Here is a 23,663-nt window from a genome sequence, read left to right as displayed (position 1 = left end):
ACTGCAATTATTAAAATATAAGTTGAAAATGAATATTTCTATTTGAACCTACCTTTACCAAATGTAAAAACTTTTCCATCTTTTGATAAAGCCACAGAGAACTGTGTTCCACAAGCCACTTTTTTTATGCCAATTCCACACAGCATTTCCACTTTCTAGGGATTGAAAATTCAAATGATTACCAAGTACAACAGGAACTGTACTGTAAACAGGAAACTAACTGACACGTGCTGCTCAGATTATTCAGTAGGCCTAACCTGAGGTGAAGATTTGGCTGTTGAATTCCCAAGTCCTAGTTTTCCATAGTCCCCATCACCAAAAGCCCACACCATCATTCCATCAGCAGAAACCACCAACGTGTGGTTCAAGCCACATGCAACCTGAACAATGTAAGAAGCAGTGTTGACACGGGCTGCGATCAACCGAAATCAAATTTCCCTTCAGTAAATCTGACCTGCCCAACTTGATATCCTTCCAGAGCCGTGACCTTCTCTGGTAGTTTCTTGTTGGAAGTGTTTCCCAAACCAAGTCGACCATAATCCCCATTTCCAAAAGTGAAAAGCTTTCCATCACCTGTTACCACAGCTGAATGTTTGAACCCACAGGACATCTACGGAGAAGGGGGGAAATAAAGCATGTAATCAATGACATATATGGATGAATTGATTATGTCAGACTTATAAAATCTTTCAATGAAATGATGCATGACATTTGGAAATACACTAGACAGGAAAAAAACAAAATTGACTGGAATGTGCGCCAGAAGCATTGAGGAGGAGTCCCCACCAACCCACAACGTCCTGAGTTGAAGTGAAGCACTCAATTCCAAAGAGAAATCACCACTTGGGTTCAGGTCAAGGTGAGGAAGTTCTATTCATTTTATGCCATTCCAGGTCTATGTTATACTATTATAGGTGCTCCTACATGAGCAATGAGGTCCCCCAGCAGACTAAGGGAGTACCTAAATGTGTTGCCATCCATGTCCTTAAAGAACAATATCTTCACAAAATACAGTAGTTGTATCAGCGTATCAAGTCTTTGTAGTTTCAACCAACTACAGTGCTGTGCCTGTGGTTGTCCGAATTGGTGGTTGTTAGAGATTTGCTCACTCCAACTTATTTTGCAAGAACCACACAGGAGACAAGTAAGTCCTTTTAGACACCTGCAGGTGGAGAGTCCATTCGTCGCTGTGCGTGCAGCGATGTTCGAATGGAGGTCTGAACCCTCCTTCCTGCAAGAGGATATTTATTAAGAGAAACAGAGTGGGGGTATGAGTAGGGTGGCTAGAAAGCCCTTGTCCCCTAGTCTAAACATGTCAGGGGATGTTTTACGACCTTGTGATAAGGAGGACAAGGTAAGGTATTTATTACCTGTTGCATTCCAACATAATCCTATGATAAAGATAACCTGGAAAACCCTAATAGTGGTCTCAGTGTCACATCTCTGCTTTCCACACAAGATATGATTCCATTGGCTATGATCCTACTCTCGCTGGAGGGGTTCACAGCAAAGTGAAGATTTTGGGAAGAGAATCAGCACGGTCAAGACTGAGACGGGTTCTCCCACAAACAGCCTGGTTCCACCCTGTGTGGTCCCTTTTCCATTACAATGTTTCACAGCCAAGGGAACTGTTCCTCAAAAGCTTTTCCAACATGATTCTAGTTAGCGAGACAGAGCTGCTCCCTAGACAAAAGTATAAAGTACAGTATATACTATATATCATACATATGTGTTTTACAACAAATTTCAAATTTCATGTAAAAACTTTTGCGAGCTGCGAGCACCTGCCAGGTCCATTGCGAGCTGCGAGCACCTGCTCGATCCATCACTTGAATGACAGCGAGCTCTCCTTTCAAATGAATGAGAGGTCAGCAGGTCCCCAAAAAGAGGGTGAGGCGTGTCCCATGGAATCTTCAGGTGGTCTTAACCATAATGAAGACATCTTTGCAACCGCACTCCACAGTCTCAGTGGTCCTGATGGTCGTGGCCTGTGGCGGCCGCCAGAGGACTTTGGATGCCGGAGGGTGACCACGACAATCTGCCTGAGGCAGTAACTCTGAGCAGCGGCCCAATGAGAGACGGTGTGGAGTGAATGGACCTGGCGATGTGCGTTCGGCTTGTGATTTACCACGAGCGTTACTATTTCATCAGTTGGTACATATGAATTTGTAAATATTGTTGAACTCATTGTTTTAAATACAACACGTCCTCTCCAGTTGTATCGCTGTTTGGGGTGGTAGCTGCACTGAATACAACATGAAGGCCCTGCAGCGCATAGTGAATACGGCAGGTCAGATTATTGGTGCTTCACTCCCCTCCCTGAAGGACATTTACACCTCCCATCTCACCCGCAAGGCGACCATGATTGTGAGTGATGTGAGTCACCCCGCTCACTCTTTGTTTGATCTTCTGCCCACTGGGAAGAGGTACAGGAGCCTGCGCTCCCACACCACCAGACTCTCTAACAGCTTCATACTCCAGGCTGTTAGGATCCTGAACTCTCTCCCCCCTTCTGCGTAGAGTCCTGTACTTTTGCGCTATATTCTGACTGTCTGCTGTATGCACACTTGCTCCATTTTTGCTCCTCTTATTTATTATGTTATTTGTTTATTTATTATTTATTCATCACTCTTATTTATTCATTGTTTGTGCCTTCTTGTTTTTATTTTTTGTGTTGTTTACTTGTTTGTATATTGTGTACTATGTCTTGTCACCGTGGGATTGTGGGAACGTAATTTTGATCTCTTTGTGTGTCTTGGCATGTGAAGAAATTGACAATAAAGCAGACTTTGACTTTGACTTTGAAATACACGTGTACTACATATACTGTTGTCTTTATGCCCTGGTGGGAGCCAGCCAGCAGCAGCTGTCTCTCACTGGCAATTCACATTTTTGAATCGCTGCAAAAAGAGTGGCTGAGACTTGCCACTCGTGAAATATGGCAGAGCCCCACACACTGTGAATGTGCAGCCGATGCTGGCACAAATCAGTTGATCCCGTCCCAATTGATTGGCACCCGCTGAAATGGAAAAACAATAAAGGCCAGGCCTGGCCAAGCGAAGGCGTGGCAATGCGGAGCCAGACCGTTTTGGATTCTGGAACGGAAAGGTGGCTTATGTCTCCTGGCTGGCCTGGCAATGTTTTGGGATCTCCCAGGACGCGTAACGCGGCAGGGGAGAGAGAAGTCTGAACTTTACAGCTAAGGCTGCTGCCCCTTCGAACCAATCATGGATAAGCGCAAGATGTGAGCGATTGGTGGTGAGTGAATACAATGTACTCCATGGGATTTTAGGAACATGACTGACCTGCACCACCTCTTCTCCTTGAAGAGCTTCAATCTGTCTTGGTCGGCGCTGGCGGTCACTGTTTCCATGGCCCAGCTTTCCATAATCACCATCACCCCAGCTAAACACCTCACCACTCTCTGTCAGCGCCATGGAGTGGCCGTCGCTACCACATGATGTCACTAACTGAGTCACCACAAAACCTGATGGAACACCAAAAAATTGACACAAAGATAAAAATGACTAATGATAACAAGAAAAGAGACCTTCTCAGTAGTCCTGACAAACGCCCCTTCTTAAAACAATCATAACCAACTGCAGACATTTGAGTCTTTGTCATTTGTCAATAATCTTACAATTTCTTCAAAGGGCCAACAGAAAACTTGAACATACAGTATAAAATGGATAATTCAACACCACCTTGAAGAGCTGAGATGACGGTGAGAACATGCAGGTCATCAGAGTTGCCTTGACCCAGACGGCCATAGCTGCCCTCTCCACAAGCCAACACAGTCCCATTTGGCTGCATAACAAAGGTGCAGTTCTGACCACACACCACCTGGTGAGCGAGAGATGCTGAGAGACTGACCCAAAAGGAATTGACTAAAAGCTGAAGAGTTCAAATTATGCAAAAAAGATACATTTAACTTTGGCTAAAATAGTTAAGATACTACATAGCAAAACATCACCTGACCAGTTCTTCAATCTGGCCCATTAAAACACTAAAACCAAGATGGCAGCTTATATCCTAAAACTGGTTGTTTATAAAGTATTTATTCATTTGTTTTGTTTTCAAAATCAGCTGGGATACACGTGGCCCTCATGAGGAAAAGCAGTACAAAAAATGGATGGATTGATGGGCAAATTATAGTAGAAAAAGTTTTAGGATTTACTTTATTTTATTAATAAATGAATTCAAATTATATAAGTCATGTTAGTTACAAAATGGGAATGAATAATTTCGTTCATACGTTTTAGATATTGTCACACTGGTGGACTGCTTGGCACATCCGGCTCACAGTTTTGAATTTATGGGTGTGAATGCAGGCTCTCGCTTTTGTTAATTTTCTCTGGGTACTTCCACCTGCATTCAGAAAATATGCATGCCTCTAAATTAATGTGAATTTGAATGGTTTGTTTGTTTGGGTGCTCTGGATGCCAACCAGTTCAGGGTGTACCCCGCCCGAGATGACATGCATTTTTTACATTCATGTTTTGATTACTATAGTGTACGGAAATGGCTTGAAACATTTTTTGAATCACATATGGCCTACGAGCATAAAATGTCTCCCACCTCGGTTTAGACAAATTGAACCTTGCTGAGATAATTCCTTCCAACCTGAAGTTGCAACAACCTGATCCCTGGCCTTGACAAAGCTGATATTGTGATAGTCACAACATTAACATGTCTGAAAACCATTTTTAACAGTCACAGAATTACTATATTTTCCGGACTATATGTCAAAGTTTTTTTCATAGTTTGGCCGTGGGTGCAACTTATACTCAGGAGTGACTTATGTGTGAAAGTATTAACATATTATATCATTTCACATGTTATTTTCACACTAAACCGCATGAGGGTGCGTCTAGGCTTCTGGAATAATTTGAACTACAACTGACGATGAGTCTGACGTAAGCCACGTAGAAGAGGAAGTGTCACATCTTCTACTTCCGGAGCTAGCGGAGTTGTTTATAAGTGACACAGAGGATGAAGATTTCGTTGGATTTTTGCTGCATCTTCTACTTCCGGAGTTATGTAACGTTAGCATCCCGTACCTTCAGCCTGTTGTTGTCTATTCTATTTTAAATTGCCTTTCAAGATGACATGTCTGTTCTTGGTGTTGGATTTTATCAAATAAATGTTCCCCAAAAATGCGACTTATACTCCGGTGCGACAAATGTCTTTTTCTTCTTTTTTATGCATTTTATGGCTAGTGCGACTTATACTCCGCAGTGACTTACAGTCCGGAAAATACGGTATACTAGAGTTGTCTTTCACAAAAATGTAAACCACATGTACCTGTTGTGCCTGTGAGAAGGAAGGTGCAATGGTTGGTAACAAGATATTTCTGCCTGCCTCAGCCAATTGGCCATGTCGTCCAGCACCCCACAAATACACATCGCATTTCCCTCCAAGGTGCCAGTCCTGGAAACAGCCGACAAGCAGATTTTGTGAATATGGACATAAAAAGTCTTATCACCATTAGATGTTTTGTGTTATGTACAGGCAACAATTTACTTACTTCAGGTCGAGAGGTAGCCCAGGACATGATTTGTTCATCCATACCAGAGATCCATTTAGAGTTGTCCTGTAAAAGGACACAGCAGAAACAGGATGACTTGAGACGTTAATTACAACAATTTGAAATGTAGAACAAACATTAACACCATCCCTCACCATGAGCAAAGTCATTTCATGTTTGGGAACAGGTTCTAGGTCAGGAACAACAAAGGACTCAGGAAAGCTAGCACCTCGAGCCAGGGCCTCTGCTGCCTTCACTGTTGTCGAGAAGCAGTCCAGCCAGGCCCATTCACTGGCACTCCAGATCGCAGAACCAGACTCAGGCAGGCAGTGTCTGAGAGAAGGTGGCACTGGTGGGAAGCACAGGAGCTGGTCCAGGTGGAGTCCCACTGCCAGAGAAGCGAGGCACTGCATGTAGGGACTGTGGATAAGCTGCTCCCCACACACGACATGAGGCTAGACATTCCAAAAACAATGCAATGAATGAAACTAGAAAGGATGTTTTGCATCAGGCAACAGCTGAAATCACTATATAAATACAGATGCATTGCACTGTATGTGTTCAAGTATGTCAACTGATAGCTAAGAATGTTGTTGAGTGTACAGAATTTGATCAATCTACATATGTACAGGAGAGGTTAAATTGTGTGCTCCTTGATCAGTGCGCAATTGAAATTGAAAGTAACAAAGAAAGAGAACTCGGTATCATTTCTTGTTGGAACAAAATATTTAAATTTGGAAGAAAACAATGATGTACCTTTACATTCAATTAAAATATCTAGCAGGCATATTAAATGTCCATACCTTCTCATATGCATATTGCTCCTGCAACATGACAGGTAGTCTCTCCAGGAAGGCCCTCATGCAAGGTGCCATATTGAGGCCAACGACACCCTGCTTTTTAAGAGCTGTGCGGCAAGTGGCCAGCACGTGGTTGCTTGCCATGAACTCCTTTGAGCAATTTACAACCAACACATCCTAAAAAAAACACACTTTAGATTAAAACAATGCAGAAGATAGTATTTTAATAATTAAAAAAAAAAATCGATGCCGTTATAATCTCGAGTGGAATTTGCAATGCACACCCTGCTGTCTTTGTTTATTGCTAAGCACAACGTGAATTTTTAAGAAAAAAAATTGATCAGTATATAAAAAAGAAGACCAAGTGTTCATTCGTTATACTGTTATATTTTTATTGTTTTAAAAAAAAAACTTGCTGGGATTCATGAGAAATAAAAATTGCTCCTCAATATAAGGAAATTGCTCCTCAAAAGCACCTCGTACGGCGATGGCCGATTTCCTGTCTGAGCCGTGTAATTTCTTCAGCTTCATGAAAATACTCATGCGGTATCCGAAAGAAATAGAAGGGTTGCGGAAGGCTTGCGAACCACATCCAGTGTTAATTGACTCATCCACTCCAACGCTTTCTATTGCTTGCGGCGTTCCGGAGAAGACCGCAAAGCAGCCGTTTTGCACCCGGTGTGAATTAGGCGTGACACTGATATTTGCTGCTTGGGCCCTGTCTTATACTAACTCGATTTTCGCCCAGCCCTCGTGTTTCTATGTATGTTTGTTTGTGTGCACGTGTGTGTATGAATGCATATGTAGGAGGTGGGATGACTTCTGCTCCTGCAACTCAACCTACTGCCACCCCTCTGCCACCTCAGGTAAAGCTTCCTAAAACTGCCAGTGGACAGGACACATGCTTTACCTTTGATCTGTTGGAGCAGACAGCAACACCCACATCTGGGATCCACACAATATTCTGAATGGCTCCTGAACCAGCAACAACAGTTTGAACCACTGACCCATCCTGTTAAGCACACAAAATGATTTGAGTTCATGCATAGCCGACTGCAGACACCATACATGACGTAAGCTTGGAGGACATGTTTTACACAGGAACAAGATAATATATATTTTGGGGCCACCACCCCTATCCCCCCCTCCTTAAAAAGACCTGCTGGCTCTGACATACATCTTTGTGCCGGGAACTTGTTGTTCTTATTGATTAACTGGGGCTACAACTTCCAATTCCAGCATATATTTCTTACTCTCAGCGACCAGATGTTCATGAGGCCTCCAACTCCCCCCGAGGCCAAAGCAAGACCATCAGGACTAAAGGCAACCATTTTCACTGGAGTTATGTGGCCCTTCAGTTGGAAAACACACGTTGCGCCTTCTTGAGACCATTGTGATGACTGCAACACAACCACAGAAAAAGCATATGAAAGTAAACTGTTTTGTATTAATACGAATATTTATGAAAAAGAAATGTACCCTGCGTTTAGAATTTGCTTCTTTCTCCGACCACCCTTCTGAGTCTGAGGAACTGCCATCTGGGGTGTTTGAGATGACCTCTGGAATAGTCCAGACTGTGACCAGACCATTCTGACAGCATCTGAAAAACATGGTGACAATCCAGTTGTGATCGCGTTTATATGCACCAACTAGACACATGAATGAATAAAAAAAATATGAAAAATAAAAAAATATGTACGTATATATAATAAGAATAAAATAAAAATAAAATAGATATTTATAATTCAAATTTTGCAAGCTTGTTGCGAGAACAAAACGAGAAATTTATTCTGGGTTCTGACCGATACACAATAATTGGTAAACTACATTGCAATAGATGCTTCTGGAACAGGAAGCTTCAAATCAACTTTGTTTGCCTGACGTGCTTGGCGATTTGCATCTGCATGGTTTAATCAATTATAAATTTATTTGTCTTTAAATGGCTTTGGTTTCTAGATGCTCGGGAAGGCCCAAATCCCTAGCTGTGTCCACCAAACATTAATTTGGGCACAATTGAAATATTTAAAAATAATAACGGTTGTCTGCACCTACAGTTACGACCTACCCTTTTTGCTTTTTAATTTTTTTTCATGTATTATACATTATTTTGCTTAAAATAAGTTTTTTGTTTATTATAAAGTATTCTTTGTTTATCATAAACGTTTAAAAAATCATTATTAAAGTTTATCCATTTACAGACCTGGATTTTTTTCAATTATACATCCGTCCAGTTTCTGAACCGCTTCTCTTCATGAGTCACGGGCGTGCCGCAGCTGACTTCGAGCAGTAGGCGAGGGACACCCTAACTGTATTAACTTATATATGTTTCGTTTCATTAGTTTTTTGTTCATCATAAATGCTTTTTGTTTATCGAAATGTTGTTTTTTATTATTAAATCATACATGTTTTCCCAGTTATAGATAATTACTTTTGCCATTTTTATAGATATGATTTCATTTATTATAAATGTTTTAACCACAGTCAATAATTTTCTCAGACAGTCAAATGGGTATGAATGGGTGGATGTGAAACTTTAGGCCTTAACTACATACACAGACAGACTGTTTTGCAAACAGGAGATATTTTTCACTGGTTGCCCTGTCATCCAGGAACCAGGACGAACCACCCTTGTGTCCCTGCAGCACAAACTGTTTCTATGCTGCCACTTCTCTTTTTGTTCTGACTCCATGATGACCACATGAGTGACACGTACGCTCCCAGAGTCAGTCAGTATTCATGGGACATAATAGAAAAGTTTTTAGATTTCTAGATAATAATTAGTCATTAGGGAAAGTTAGAGAACTGTGCCACTACAACCTTTCTTTTCATAAACCACCATCAGTTTCAACACAGCTGTTGCAAGTAATAGAGGGCGAGAGACAAAGAGCAAGAGAAAGACACTGTGTGTGAGAGAGAGAGAGAGAGAGAGAGAGAGAGAGAGAGAGAGAGAGAGAGAGAGAGAGAGAGAGAGAGAGAGAGAGAGAGAGAGAGAGAGATATTTAGGAAATGATTCACAGTGTTTGTTTATATAATTTCTTGATAATGACCTACATTGCTAGCATGTTGAGGGGCTTTGGGCCACTTCCAGGTAAGCTGCACCAGGCAACACCATTAACCAGGGAGGGTTGTTTTAGACTTATTAAACAATGCCATCCAGTGCCCAGTTCAGAACCTGAGTCAGCATTAGCCCAAAGCTTCACAGTCTCTTCTTTGGCACATGTCATCAAGATTTGTCCTGTTGGACTCCACTTCATATTAGTGATTGATTCCTGAAAAACATGCATAATAATTTCTTTGATAACGTGCAATGTGTAACCTGACTGTCTACAATTACGACTTGTTGGGATTTTCTTTACATTGTGAGCATCAATGACCACAATCGCTCCTTGTTCTAAAGGCTCTTTGGATCCAATCAGTAGCCTGCCATCTGCGTATCCCACTGCAAAAGGCTTGTCTTCTCTGTACCAGGCTATGGCCATCACTGCCACTGTTAAAAATAAGTAAAATCAAAACGTCAATTGTATGTTTCACTCAAAACAATGTTGTGGTTTTGTCATTCACAATGCTGCCAAAACCATTATTATTACATTGACAATAAAATATATAACACATCTGCCATACCATCTTTCCTGTAGCAGTGCTCCAGTTCAGTGCGGTGCATACTGCAGGAATCCAAAACTTCAATGAGACCCAGGGATCCATCCATTCGACCCACCAGGAGCATGTCGGTGGGCTCCCCAGACCACAAGGACTCTGCTTCATCTTCAGGCCAAGTCAGTGCTGAAACCCAATGAGGCTGTACATCCAAAAGGCCTTTACCACCTTCAAGGAAAAATAGAATAGAATAGAATAGAATAGAATAGAATAGAATAGAATAGAATAGAATAGAATAGAATAGAATAGAATAGAATAGAAAGCTTTTACTGACATTGTACAAGAACAGACAAACTGGAGGAAACAAAATTGCAGGTGGATTCACAATAATAATAAAAAAATTAGAGGCTAATCATAAAACAAAGAATTGTTGCTATGACTTTTAGCTTGTCCCGTAAAGGATTGCCTTAGTGAGTCACTTGCATGATTTGTGTGGTAAAGCTTGTGAATAGGTACGATTTTGCCACTAACTGTAATGAATGTCATATCTTCAATAGTATGTCAATGGTTGGAAAAAATCGGGACAGTAATTTACTCTTCAAACACTATGTACAATGTATTAAATGAACTCAAGGATGGTCAATGGCTTAGCCAGAGAAAAATGTCAGTAAACTACGTAATTTTCCTGTGTAATAAAAACATTTATATAATACTTTGTCCAATTTATGCTCCACTAGTCCTCATTTGGGATGTGGATCAGCTGGAGCAGATGCCAGCTAACTCCTCAAGAGGCAGGGAAGACCATGGAGTGGTGAGCCGTCAATCGCGGGGAACAATCATTCACTCACTCATGGGCAATTTAGTCTTCAATGAACATACAGTTGTGCTTCTAAGGGTATGTAACGTCGTGAGCACAACTGTATACCGTATTTTCCGGACTATAAGGCGCACCTAAAAACCTAAAATGTTCTAAATAGTCTGGTGCGCCTTATATATGGATCAACTGATGAATTTGTTGATCCATACTGGTTGTACACAGTGCTCTGCCAAAATGTTTCAGTACGACTAGTAAATTACAAGGTCGCATCGCTTCCCAGCATTACGGCAACTGTGGTCAGGGGGCGTCACTGAATAGCTGACGTACCCGTGAGGCTATTTCATTTCAAAATAAGCTGCTCCGTTAATGTTTCGACTAAATTTACGAATCGATATGGAAGAGAAACATAGGTAAGCAATACCAATGTATTAGATCGAACTTTAGTCAGTTCCGATCATTTTATAGGAGATCGTTTGACAAACGCGATTGTTTACACTTTGCTGAGTCTCATGTGAGTCTGCGAGCTGAGGCTCATGGGAGTTTGCGGGTGGCTGATGCTATAATGATAGCTGCTATACGCACGAGGCTATTTCATGTCAAAATAGGCTGCTCTGTTAATGTTTTGCTTAAATTTACAGATCGATATGGAAGGGAAACATAGGTAAGCAGTACCAATGCGTTAGATCGAACTTTAGTCAGTTCTGATCATTTTATCGGAGATAGTTTAAGAAACGCGATTGCTTACAGAGGGCTCATTGGTTATTGGCCTGTGGATGCATACCGCAACCCTAGTCAACCTCAGTTTGTTGGAGTATAGCTTCTATTTTATGCGCCTTTTACTCCGGTGCGCCCTATATATGAAATAATTTCTAAAATAAAAAATTTAATGAGGGTGCGCCTTATAATCCAGTGCATCTTTTGGTGTGAAAAATACGGTATATGTATATGTATATGTATATGCATTTACCACTAGATGGCCGAGATACAGTTGTGGTCATAAGTTTAATTATCAGCACAACTGTAACAATCTAGAACCTCTGTCCATGATATCGACAGGCTCACAACAACCCACTGAGCCACAGTCATTTAAACAGAGCACAACAAGTAAGGAAAGTTGTGAGATAGTATATTATTTCTTTGTTGTAGTAATTCTTATTGGAAAAACAAATTAGACTGTTAGAAAGCCTGCTATTTCCATTTTAAATATTGCTACATTTGTAAGGAACATTTATTTGTGGGATGTGCAGCAGACCCGACAAGTCTATAGGTTGCAACCATGAAAAGACAAAAAAAAAAACAACTACAAAAACCTGACCTTGCAACATCATGAAAGATTTTTTTTTGCACGGAAACATTGTTACATAAAAGAACACAAATGACAATAATTTGTTCATATAAATTCATATTACAGAGGCTCAGATTAAGAAGTCCTAAAAGAATGTATTGTAATTCAACTTTTGTGGACTATCTTGCAAGCAGTGGCCAATTAAAATAATGCAGGCTGAAGGTTTGTGATGGGAGGAAGTTAATTACACCTAGTGCTTAAATGGACTGCATCTACTTTCTGTTAATGCAAGCAGTGAGTGTTAATAATAATACTGTGCCATTTATAGATTGTGAGAAAATACAATATGTACACCATTTAATAGTTTATTGGCAACTAACTACATGTTTCGCTCCCTTACATGCTCTATTATGGAAAAACACTAACAACTGATTAATCCTCATTTTAAAAATAACAGATAGACAAAGTTAAGAGTAGCTTGAATGTTTACCATTAACTTGCCAAATGTTGATCATTTTCTCCATAGCAGATGCCAGATATTTTCCAGTCACACTCCAAGCCAGCGGAGACAGGCAAAAATCACTGGGTGATCCCAAAGATGTCCGGCCCTCCGGAGAGGAACCATCACTGGTAAGAGAACGGAAGAAAAAAAATACATCACTTAGGTACATTTATCATGGCCAATACTGAAACAAGAATACTAAAGTGGAAAGTGTTGCTTCTGAACTTTGGTCTTAAAGAATTATCAAACTGAATGTGCAATAGACACAAAGGAAAGCATTTGAATAGATGACTCTAAGAAAGAAATTTTCTGGAAAAATGTTTAGTGGTTGATGAGGAATCAGCAACAAACAAATTCCATTATGCTTTCATTGGTTTGCTTGCTATTTTTCTTTAACCTGCATCATTTTGGCCAGTAAATTAACATCCGTATGCAAGTTACTGCAAGAATTTTTGCAGCACAAAAATCAGAATGATAAAAAGTGAGCATGTTAACATGTGAAGCAATTAGTTTGTCTTGTACTGCATGTAAAGGTTACTGATTGCATGTGTTGTCTCACTCCTTATTGAAGATACAGGTCTGCTGGAGGGTGTACTGGCTTTTGGTAACATTCCACACCCTGACTGTGCCATCATTGCCACTAGTTGCCAACAAGCCTTTCCTTTTGCACCAACAGCATGTGAGGACCTAAGAAACATGTGTCAAATACAGTTGGAAACCAGCAAATGTGCATTCATATGACAACTCACCCTACTCTGATGAGCTTCCAGCTTGATAAAAGAGCACTTTCTCAAGTCCCCCGCCATATCGGCAAAGGTATTTGGCCTGCTCTGATTGTCGCGGTCATGGGCGGCTAGTGTGCGAACCAGCTGCTGGGCAGCCCACTGTCGATGTTGTGAAGAAAGCCTGGAGGACAGGCAGCAGGCGGCCAGAGAATTGGCCAGCTCCAGAGGTCCTACAGCGGAGGGATTATGGGAAGGATGGGCATACAAATGCGCAATTAGACCTGCTTGACATGAAAAACAAGATGACAGGGAGTGCCCGTGAGTGAGAGAATGCACAAAATAAAAAAGACAGAAGTATGTAAAACACAAAATGTGACATGAGAAAGATGAACTAAAAAGGTGGCAAGCTCACATAAATAACCAGTCTTATCTGATGAATAGGACATGACCTTTTACTTTTTATTATAACTACATGATAAGACCTAAAATCCATACATCAGATCAACATACAATAACTGCTAGATTGAGTTTTGGTATTTAACATGTACTTGTATGCAACAATATAATTCAATAAATACATTGTGAGAAAAACTACGTAGTGTAAAGTTGAATCAAATGCCATAGTTAAAGTAACTACGCTAACTCTCAACTCTGAACATGTCCTCCATGCAAACACAACACACCTCTTTTCTCCATATCAGCCTTGTCATAAGCAGGCCTTAGTTTTGCCACTTTATCTGCCAGGAGAGCTACCAGAGCCTGCGTTACAACAAAGTTGGGAGAGGTAATCAGCTTGTTTTCCTCCGCCACACCGCGGAGGAAGCTGGGTAGGAATTTCCTCTGGACTGGATCGTCCACTGTTGTCAGATTCATGCCTGTTGCTGCTGAGATCAGATTCTGTAAATGAAAGAAAGCCTCAACAATGACAGTAAATCCAATTTAGTGAAATGTAGCAAAAGAGATGCAAACATTCCTGCATATGACAACATAAGGTATTTTAAAGCACCTAAAACATAGACGTTTATGTAAATGTAGACCTTTGATCTTGCCTGGTTGTCTCTTCAATTACGCCAAAGATATAAATTAAAGACATAAACAAACAATATTTGCTTTTCAGTTCTAAGAAGCATTTTAAATTTGGCTCACGTAAAATACCTGTGTACAGAGCTGCACCAGCAGTTTGGCAGCATTGGGGCTGTTAGAGGCCAAACAGCCCACTGCTGTGCTGAGGTAAGCTAGACAAGAAATGGGCTTGCTGGGCTTGGCAGCTCCACGTGTCCTTTCAGCATGGCTCGAGGCTGCTGTAGGACCGGTGGAAAGCCCGGCACGTCCTGCTGCCGCTAGGCACATGAACCTGACCAGAGTCCTGATATCTGTTAAACCAAGGGATTCCAGGCCAGCTGCAAGGCTACAGCTTGAACCACTGGGTTGGAGGGAAGAAGTGATGGTAAACATAGGGATGAAGAGGTAGCGTACGAGACAAAATATGCACTTTATACATATATATTGCATATCATTATTGTTATTATTATATACACATTAAACTGTGGTCTATGTTTGATTCAGTGAATGCATGAACAGTATAATAAGGGGCTTTGTGTGTGGGTGAAACCTACCTGACAGAAAGCAGAGACAGGGCTCTCATCACCATGGTCCTGGCAAGCAGAACCTGGGCTGCAGAAGTCACCCTCCTCAGGGCCATCACTCGGTCATGGGGGTTGTGCAGGGCAGCTGCCTGCTCCCCAAGCGTTACCCTGCCTGAAGAACTCTTATCCACTGATATCTGACAACCTGCAAATAAATGCACCTGATGTTAACTGTCCTTACAGCACAGACTGTTGGGGTTTGAGGACTGCTTCACTTTCTTGGGTCTCTGGCATTGCGCCTACTTATTTCTGAACAGAGTGGTTGTATGTCCACAGTTAAAACTATCCCCGAGCTTTCTTTGAGAAGGCCACATAACATGGTGATCGCAATTAAAAGTAGCTCACAGAATATCCCTCATCTTGAGAATGGAAATTATCAACGCTTGGGTTTGTAGATCTCTACTAAGTAAAACAAGAATTAGCCAACAGACTTATTTTTAAAGACACCGCTACATAGCTGCGGTTTTGAGCGAACACACTCACCGATCTGAAGCAATGTCTCCTCCATACTGTTGGTGGCAGTCACCATGGCTGCAGAGGCCCCCAAAGGGTCACTATCAGGGAACTGTACAGCCTCTGGAACAGTCCGCCGTTCACTCAGACCCAAAGGACCTGCCAAAAGCTCAAATTCCTCTTCCCCTGTAAGCTTCTCATCTTCATCAACATCCATCATGTCCCAGTCCTCTGGAGTGTCACGAACAAACAAAAAATGTGAACTCAAAGAACTAATGTGAAACATACTTGGGGTCTTATTTGCTGAAGGTTTTTGTCATGCAAACAGATGCAAACAAACTTGTCCACTAACTAAGTGGGCACACTCAGAATTGTGTCTGCCAAACACACAAAACCTATGTATAGTTAATTTTGCACGTAGTATATGCACATAGATTCATTTCACATGCACAAATTATCCGACAAATTTAAGACTAACTGCCTGATTTTGCATTTTTAAACCCCGCAACAAAAGGACTGGTGCATAAAGCAGTGCCAAGACAGCACAGACAGACTGAGAGGCGACAAAGAAAACTTTCCTACAAGGAAAACCTTTCTGTAACATTTTTTAAAAAATCTTAATTTAGTGTGACATATTGATCAGCAATGTAATTTGGAGGCTTCGACATGACCAAAGGGAGAATTCCTTGGACTTGGAGCCAGTCACAGTGATGCAATCGGTTACGAGTCAACAGACATTTTCGCAGCCACTATTTCAATTTTTACCAAATCAGGCCCTCATATTTTTATTATGTGATCAAGAAGACTGTACCTTCATAGACACTGTCTTGCTTTCCCAGAAGGTCAGGTGCCTGACCTTTATATCTGAAATAACAAAATCAAAAGATGTTACAGAAAATATATTTTACCTCCAAAAACAAATACCGTATTTTCCAGACTATAAGTCGCTCAAGAGTATAAGTCGCACCAGCCATAAAATGCCCCAAAAAGTGAAAAAAAAAACCATATATAAGTCGCTCCGGAGTATAGGTCGCATTTTGGGGGGCAATTTATTCGACAAAATCCCACACCAAAAACAGTCATGAACGAGCAACAACAGGCTAAACGATAGGTATGCTAATGTGACAAACAAACAAAGAGCTGAGAACGGGCCTGATGTAACATATAGAGTGATTAAGGACAACTATTACATGAATAATATGTTTATAAAACCATCGGTGTCACTCCAATTCATTAAATCCATCGATCATTCGATACGATAGCAACAGGCTAAACGATAGGTATGCTAACGTGACAAACACAAATGAGGAGCTGAGAACGGGCCTGACGTAACATATAGAGTGATTTAGGACAACCATTACATAAATAACGTTTATAAAACCATCGGTGTCACTCCAATTCATTAAATCCATCGATCGTTCTTTGTCAACAATGGCTGCGCGCGGCTGAGGGCGCTTGCACTTCAAAATATTCCATAGGCTCATATAACGATAGATAAACTATATTTCAAATAACTATAATATAAGCAATAATATTATCAAACCATCCGTGCACTTTAAATCCATTAAATCCATCGATCAAATTCCTCGTCCTTTGTCAACATCGCCGCGCGTGCGCCCTGACGTCAGCCTCGTCTTTATTCCACAGATCTAGTATATAACTATATTGTAGCGTTAACAAAGTACAAGGATAGACGTGGGTTTGGTAAACGGCTCTTTATTCCACAAAACAAACTTCCAAGCGTGTGGCGGCGTGGACTTCCAGACACGAGAGCTCCATGGCAGAGGACCGGGCGTGCGTAATGCCCATGTCCGAGTCCCATGCACCGTTCGCGGACAGCCACTCGGCCGAGCGCCGGCCCCCGACTCAGTAGAGTAGGACCGGGCGTGCGTAAAAGCCATAATAGTTTTTCAAACCTTCTATGTCACTCCAAATCCTTAATTCCTTTAAACTCTTTGTCCTCCGTGTCACTTAGAAATGATCACCGCTAATGATGCCGGTAGTCCTTACGTGGGTCGCGCCGCGTGGTGCCACTGACGTCACTTGAAATAGTAATCCATTGGTACATCACGGTTCTCCAAACTTTCTTTCTGCTGCTCGATTACTCTTTTCAGCTGCATATTTTACAACTTGAAGTTTGTTACTTGCAAAATATGACTTTCTTTTTGGTGCCATTTTTCTTAAGCCCACCCAGTTGATGAGTCACGGCCAACGGTGAAATTTAAAGCGCCCTCATCCAGTTTCGTCTGAAAATATAATTTTTTTCAGATGTAGTTTTTTGTTTTGCTTATTTGGTTGTTTTATCAAAGACAAAGTCTGCTTTATTGTCGATTTTTTTTTCATATACCAAGACACACAAAGAGATTGAAATTACTTTCCCACTATCCCTCGGTGAGATAGTACACATATGCATACAAGCAACACAAAAAAAACCAAGAAGGCATAAACAATGAATAAATAAGAGTGTTGAATAAATGATAAATAAACAAATAATAATAAATAATAATAATAAATATAAGAGGAGCAAACAGACAGTGGACTTGGATATGGTCCTTTAAAGTGTTAATTGCTTTATTTGATGTTTTCTCTATTTTTTATGTTTTAAATATGTTCAAGATAAAGATATAAAAGAATGTTAAGTGATCAACTATACTAAAAATAACATGGGAAGTGGTCAACTATACTTTTAAGTGATGTCTTAATGATCAAGTAAAAATTTGTGAAAAAAAACATATATAAGTCGCTCCTGAGTATAAGTCGCCCCCCCACCCAAACTATGGAAAAAAACGCGACTTATAGTCCGGAAATTACGGTGAAAACAATTTACAAGAAATACACATGAAATAAAAGGTCTAATTCCATCCTTCTATAATAGTGGGGCAGCCCCTCCGCCATGTATTTTTTTGGCTGTACTAGAATAAAGTGGCACTCTCTTTGTCAAGTGTCTGGACAGTTATCTTAAAATGTAGAAAGTTTTTTTTGCTCTAGGCATGTGCATCCAGCACAGAGCAGGAGATATGAATGATGAGGATGAAGTTATTCTTTGTTGTAAGTTATATTTCTTTCATCTTTAATCAATCATTCTTCTCAATTGCATAGAATATAATCGAGGGCCACATTAACATTAACCGGGCAGTCAATAAGACACATGAATGGACGAACAACTATTCACACCTTTGGGTGATATAGTCTACAGTGTTTTTTGGAATGTGGGATGGAACCAAAGTATGCAGGGGAAACTCATGCAGGAATGAGGGAAAAGATAAGCAATTTGTATCTGAAAGGCCAGAGCTAAAATTCAAACTAAAAACCTCTGAGTTTATTCATGTTTCCAACGAAGAAATTTGTACCTACCTTTCCACAACTGGAACTTTTGCCTTGCTTTTGATGGCCAAATATTTATCTCGACAGGCACCACAAAGAAGGTAGTAGGGGTTTCCGCTGCCACACTCGCCTCCAAACCAGCCATCGACGTAGGAGCCATTGCTACGGTAGCCTTGCCGGTTGGCACTACGACCACAACCAGGATGACTTTTCTTCATATGTTGATTGAAGTTGACTACATTTGCTTCACATAGTTCGCACACCACCATTTCATCGCGGTCATCTGTCTCGCACACGTGCTGTGATGTATGGCAATGTGTCAAAAAAAGAAATGCATTTGCATACATTAAACAATCATAGATTAACATATCAGAACACAATACAGTACTGAATTGAGCATTCATAAAATGGGGTTTCAGAGACATTATTAGTTCATGACAGCTGTTAGTGGCAGTGTAGTATCAGGCTTAGTGAATTATCTTCCCACATTTTGAAGACTGAGAATCGTAATTAAGTTCATGCCAACTAAGTCAATCTGATGTCCTAAAAAGGTGCATCATAAAAAAATTAGCTACCGTATTTTTCGCACCATAAAGCGCACTGGATTATAAAGCGCACCCTCATTGAATTTTTTATTTTAGAAATTATTTCATATATAGGGCACACCGGATTAAAAGGCGCATAAAATAGAAGCTATACTGCAACAAACTGAGGTTGACTAGCGTTGCAGTATGCATCCACTAGCCAATAACCAATGAGCCCTCAGTAAACAATCGCGTTTCTCAAACTATCTCCTATAAAAGTGATCGGAACCGACTGAAGTTTGATCTAACACATTGGTACTGCTTACTTATGTTTCCCTTCCATATCGATCCGTAAATTTACTCGAAACATTAACGGAGCAGCCTATTTTGAAATGAAATAGCCTCGTGCATATACATAGCAGTTATCATTATAGCATTAGCCACCCACAAACTCCCATGAGCCTCAGCTCGCAGACTCCCATGAGCCTCAGCAAAGTGTCATGGCGGCCCCCTGTAAACAATCACGTTTCTCAAACTCTCTCCCATAAAAGTGATCGGAACCAACTAAAGACTGATTTAACACATTGGTGTTGCTTATTTATGATTCCGTTGGACATTGATCCGTAAACGTACTTGAAAACATGAATGGAACAGACTATTTTTAAATAAAATAGCCTCGCGGGTACAATAGCTATTCAGTGATGCCCCCTGACCACGGTTGCCGTAATGCTGGGAAGCGATGCGACCTTGAAATTTACTAGTCGTACTAAAACGTACTGAAACATTTTGGCAGAGCGCTGTGTACAACCAGTGTGGATCAACAAATTCATCAATTGATCCATATATAAGGCGCTCTGCATTATAAGGGGCACTGTGTTTTTTTTTTTTAGTATAGTTTAAGTTTTTAAGTGCGCCTAATCGTGCGGAAAACACGGTAATTTGACTAGATTGTTTGTGAGGGGTAATGCAGGACAACTAAGACCTGAACTCATGATGGCAACCCTCTGTTCATAGCATAAAGTCACACACACCCATGTTGGCCAGTCCAGTACCTCCGGGATCCACATTCCCAGAATGTCAGTGTCACTTGCAAGGTCCTGGCCAAACATGACCTCCATCGCTTCTTCATCTAGGTCCATCTCGAGCTCTTCATCCAGAAGGGTGAAGTCGTAAAGGGCACCGGGATCTTGTTGCGGCAAGTGAGATGGAACCTCCCTGCGCGACTGGCTGTGTTGGGCCTGCACTGACCGGTACAAACCAGCTAACAGAGTGGAGACAATTCAAGTGGTTTCAGGAAGCCGGATCTTCATTCAGATTCTGATTTTAATCACTGTAAAGATGTGTAATTCTCACCAGCACGGGCAAACAGTCTGCGTGCAGCCAGGTCAAAGTGGTGCTTCCTGGAAACAGCAGAACGTCCTCTCAGGGAAACGCCACTAGAGGCATTAAGAGCATTATCCTGCTCTTGTCCCTCTGGACTACAGTGCGCAGAAACAGATTAGCATTTAAACATTGATCAGTTGTTATACTTTTTCACAGGTAGGGGAGCACAACTCTTGACTACCACAAAATCCGTTCCAGTATAGTCCATCCAATTACAACACACAACGGATTACGCATTTCAATGCAGTTGTACCTCTCACTGAAGCCCTCCTCCATTTCGGAAACATCCGCAATGTCTCCAGGTGAAGAAACATAGGTGTTTCTGTCCCGAGACTTTCCTCCAGCAGATGCTGTTGCACCTGAACACATGGAGTCAGACACACCACCTCCACTGCCTCTTGTGTTAGGCTCATCATGTCCGTCATCTGTACCAGGATGTTCTATCATCCACATTGCGAGCACTGTGATGTTTTGGGCATCTGCTTCTCCTCTTGCACCTGGAAAAGAAGAGACATCTAACCATTCAACACAATCTAATTTGGATTTTTAAAAATCATGGTTACTCTGCTGTTCTTTAATGACTGTGATTCTATGTAAAATAAATAGTGCTAATTTAGTAGAGACGGACCAGTTGCTTCCAAAGCTTTGGTAATTTGGCGTAGGGAGAAGCCCATCTCCAGTAAGGGTACAGCAATTGCGGGAGGTGGTGGAGATGTTGACAGTCTGCTGCTCGGGTCTGACAGAGCTAAGGCAATAAAGAGCCATGGTTAGTGAGTAAAATATAGTAAAGAAATATCAATATTAGGGCTGTCATTCAGTTAACATTTTTAATTGTGCCTTAATGGCAAGCTTTTCATTGTTAACAAGCAATTAATGACAAAGTAATTTTATCATTTGTTTAAAACAAACAAACTACAAATAAAAAGTGACATAAATGAGTGTAAACATGACACATTCAACTCCTGGTAATAACACAAACATACAAATATGATAAGGAGTGACATTCTTATAACTTAATAACATGTGTTTTGCGCGAGGACCGCAAGTGTGACACATCAGTGGATTTGCACTCCTGTCTCATCCCGCTCCCACAGAAAAAAAATCCTGTAAAGTCCCATACAGGATCATAGTAAAAGAGAAAAAAATTCCTGCCCTTTCCCAGTAAAAGACTCCTATCCTGCCATGCCCCCGTTCAGAATGACTCCCATTCCCGTACTACTGCCATTTTGGATGTCAGCTGTATAAAAAAAAAAAAGTTTGTTTATATGAAAAATAATGAAGTTGTCAAATTCATTATAGACAAAATATTAACTTTCTTAGTATCCCTTCAAGACAAATTAGCAGTTCTAAAATTTAAAATGTTTCCATCTAATCTATGTAATCGCGATGGGCCGATCACATTCATGGTATCAGCATCTTAAAACATCGATGATCAGAACCGGGCCGATGACATTGTCAGGCAAGGTATAAGTATGGTATACTTACAAGTACCAGATCTGTTTTGCAGTCGATTGGGTTGTGAGTCTGGGGAAGTGAGACTCTGCCTGCGACCAATATCATCAGAAGGGGATGTTGGCAGAGATGACACTGGGGGTGTTTGTGCCCGCCGAGCTGGAACTAAGGTGGTTGTTGGGTAGCTGGAGAACATTTGTCTGTGTCAACAGAAAATCACCACAATTTCATGAATAAAATTAAAAACATTCCTCAATCCATACATTGATAGAATACCAGAATTCATTTGTTGCTATCATTTTGATTCTGCTTGCTCGTGAAAATTGTTATCATTAATAATCAAAAATGCATCTATTAGTACATATGAAATTGTAATACGGCTAAGCATTGTTGCCAAACACTATTATGGTTATTTTAAATTATATTTTTATGACTTCGGCGACAGCCAGAGGGCGGCTCGTCTACAACCAGAAATTGGGCACTTTGGACAAATTAAATTTCCTATTCTACCGTAATTTTCGGACTATAAATCGCGTTTTTTTTTCCATAGTTTGGGGGGGGGGGGCGACTTATACTGAGGAGCGACTTATATGTGAATTTTTTCACAAATTTTCAAAATTCAAAAGAAAAAAAAAAGAAAAAAACAGTTAAACTGCGATAAACAAAACGTGATGTAGCAAGGGATTACTGGAATTTGAATTTCAAGTGATGTCAGTGGCGCGGCGCGGTAGTTGTTTACATAAAAGACAAAGATTCGATCACGGGATGACGAAGGGCCCCACGTATCATTAGCGGCTTTGTTTGTAAGTGACACGGAGGACGAAGAGTTTGAAGGTTTTAATGAGTTGAAGTGACACAGAAGGTTTGAAAAACTATTATGGCTTTTACGCATGCCCGGTCCTACTCGACGGAGCTCTCTTTCACCTCCGTGGATTGAAGTCGGGGGCCGGCGCTCGGCCGGGTAGCTGTCCAGGGATGGTGGATGGGGCTCGGACATGGCTTTTACGCACGCCCGGTCCTATTCTATGGAGCTCTCTTCCACCTCCGTGGCTGGAAGTGCCACCTCTGGAGATGGAAGTCCACGCCGCCACACACCTGGAAGTCCACGCCGGTGCTTGGGGCCGTGTGGTGGTGAACTATTTATGTTATAGTTATTTGATATATTTTATTTCAGCAACTTGTATATGTTTTTATTGTTACAGTTCAGTACTTGTTGGCTCATTGAACTCTTGTTTTGTTAAATAAAGAGATGTTTACCAAACCCCCGTCTTTCCTTGTACTTTGTTAACGCTATAATATAGTTATATACTAGATCTGTGGAATAATGATGAGGCTGACGTCAGGGCACACGCGCGGGGTTGTTGACAAAGGACGAGGAATTTGATCGATAGATTTAATGATTTGGAGTGACACAGATGGTTTGATATATTAATATTGTTTATATGATAGTTTTTTGATATATACTTTATATATCGTAATATGGGTCTGTGGAATATTTAGAATATTTTGACGTCAGCGGCGCGGCGCATAGGCGGCATCGTTTCCATAAAGGACGATCGATGGATTTAATGAATTAGAGTGACACAGATGGTTTTAAACGTGTTATTTATGTAATAGTTATTTGAATAACT

General features: G+C 40.9%; 1 protein-coding gene and 2 long non-coding RNA genes across 7 annotated transcripts in view; 2 read left to right on the top strand and 1 right to left on the bottom strand.

The window, feature by feature from the left end:
• Positions 1-23,663, bottom strand: part of herc1 (HECT and RLD domain containing E3 ubiquitin protein ligase family member 1) — an 88,540-nt gene that overhangs the window by 15,566 nt on the left and 49,311 nt on the right. For 2 of the 5 annotated variants that reach the window (XM_088372257.1, XM_088372258.1), the window contains exons 41-69: positions 22,066-22,232; positions 21,209-21,325; positions 20,834-21,077; positions 20,551-20,675; positions 20,229-20,458; positions 18,704-18,972; positions 16,161-16,213; positions 15,380-15,580; positions 14,867-15,041; positions 14,406-14,673; positions 13,934-14,147; positions 13,275-13,531; positions 13,085-13,212; positions 12,514-12,650; positions 9,949-10,149; positions 9,684-9,814; positions 9,379-9,596; positions 7,807-7,927; positions 7,581-7,727; positions 7,238-7,339; positions 6,331-6,504; positions 5,683-5,982; positions 5,528-5,593; positions 5,305-5,430; positions 3,705-3,843; positions 3,306-3,487; positions 455-610; positions 258-380; positions 53-155 (exon numbers count right to left, since the gene is read on the bottom strand). In XM_088372257.1, coding sequence (XP_088228383.1) covers positions 53-155; positions 258-380; positions 455-610; positions 3,306-3,487; positions 3,705-3,843; positions 5,305-5,430; positions 5,528-5,593; positions 5,683-5,982; positions 6,331-6,504; positions 7,238-7,339; positions 7,581-7,727; positions 7,807-7,927; positions 9,379-9,596; positions 9,684-9,814; positions 9,949-10,149; positions 12,514-12,650; positions 13,085-13,212; positions 13,275-13,531; positions 13,934-14,147; positions 14,406-14,673; positions 14,867-15,041; positions 15,380-15,580; positions 16,161-16,213; positions 18,704-18,972; positions 20,229-20,458; positions 20,551-20,675; positions 20,834-21,077; positions 21,209-21,325; positions 22,066-22,232 — 4,874 coding nt within the window. The remainder of the gene's footprint in view (positions 1-52; positions 156-257; positions 381-454; positions 611-3,305; positions 3,488-3,704; positions 3,844-5,304; positions 5,431-5,527; positions 5,594-5,682; positions 5,983-6,330; positions 6,505-7,237; positions 7,340-7,580; positions 7,728-7,806; positions 7,928-9,378; positions 9,597-9,683; positions 9,815-9,948; positions 10,150-12,513; positions 12,651-13,084; positions 13,213-13,274; positions 13,532-13,933; positions 14,148-14,405; positions 14,674-14,866; positions 15,042-15,379; positions 15,581-16,160; positions 16,214-18,703; positions 18,973-20,228; positions 20,459-20,550; positions 20,676-20,833; positions 21,078-21,208; positions 21,326-22,065; positions 22,233-23,663) is intronic. The other 3 variants (XM_088372260.1, XM_088372259.1, XM_088372261.1) reach the window with 3 other exon arrangements.
• Positions 2,814-5,168, top strand: LOC148400177 (uncharacterized). The gene is made up of 2 exons (XR_015857794.1): positions 2,814-3,258; positions 3,330-5,168. It is a non-coding gene; the product is annotated as an uncharacterized LOC148400177 (long non-coding RNA).
• On the top strand, positions 14,334-15,067 carry LOC148400176 (uncharacterized). Its single transcript, XR_015857795.1, has 3 exons — positions 14,334-14,480; positions 14,637-14,717; positions 14,874-15,067. It is a non-coding gene; the product is annotated as an uncharacterized LOC148400176 (long non-coding RNA).

This window comes from Syngnathus floridae, chromosome 3 (assembly GCF_059516105.1).
Source record: "Syngnathus floridae isolate MCC-2025c chromosome 3, RoL_Sflo_1.0, whole genome shotgun sequence".
Classification (NCBI taxonomy): Eukaryota; Metazoa; Chordata; class Actinopteri; order Syngnathiformes; family Syngnathidae; genus Syngnathus; species Syngnathus floridae.
This window is presented reverse-complemented; position numbering and strand designations above follow the sequence as displayed.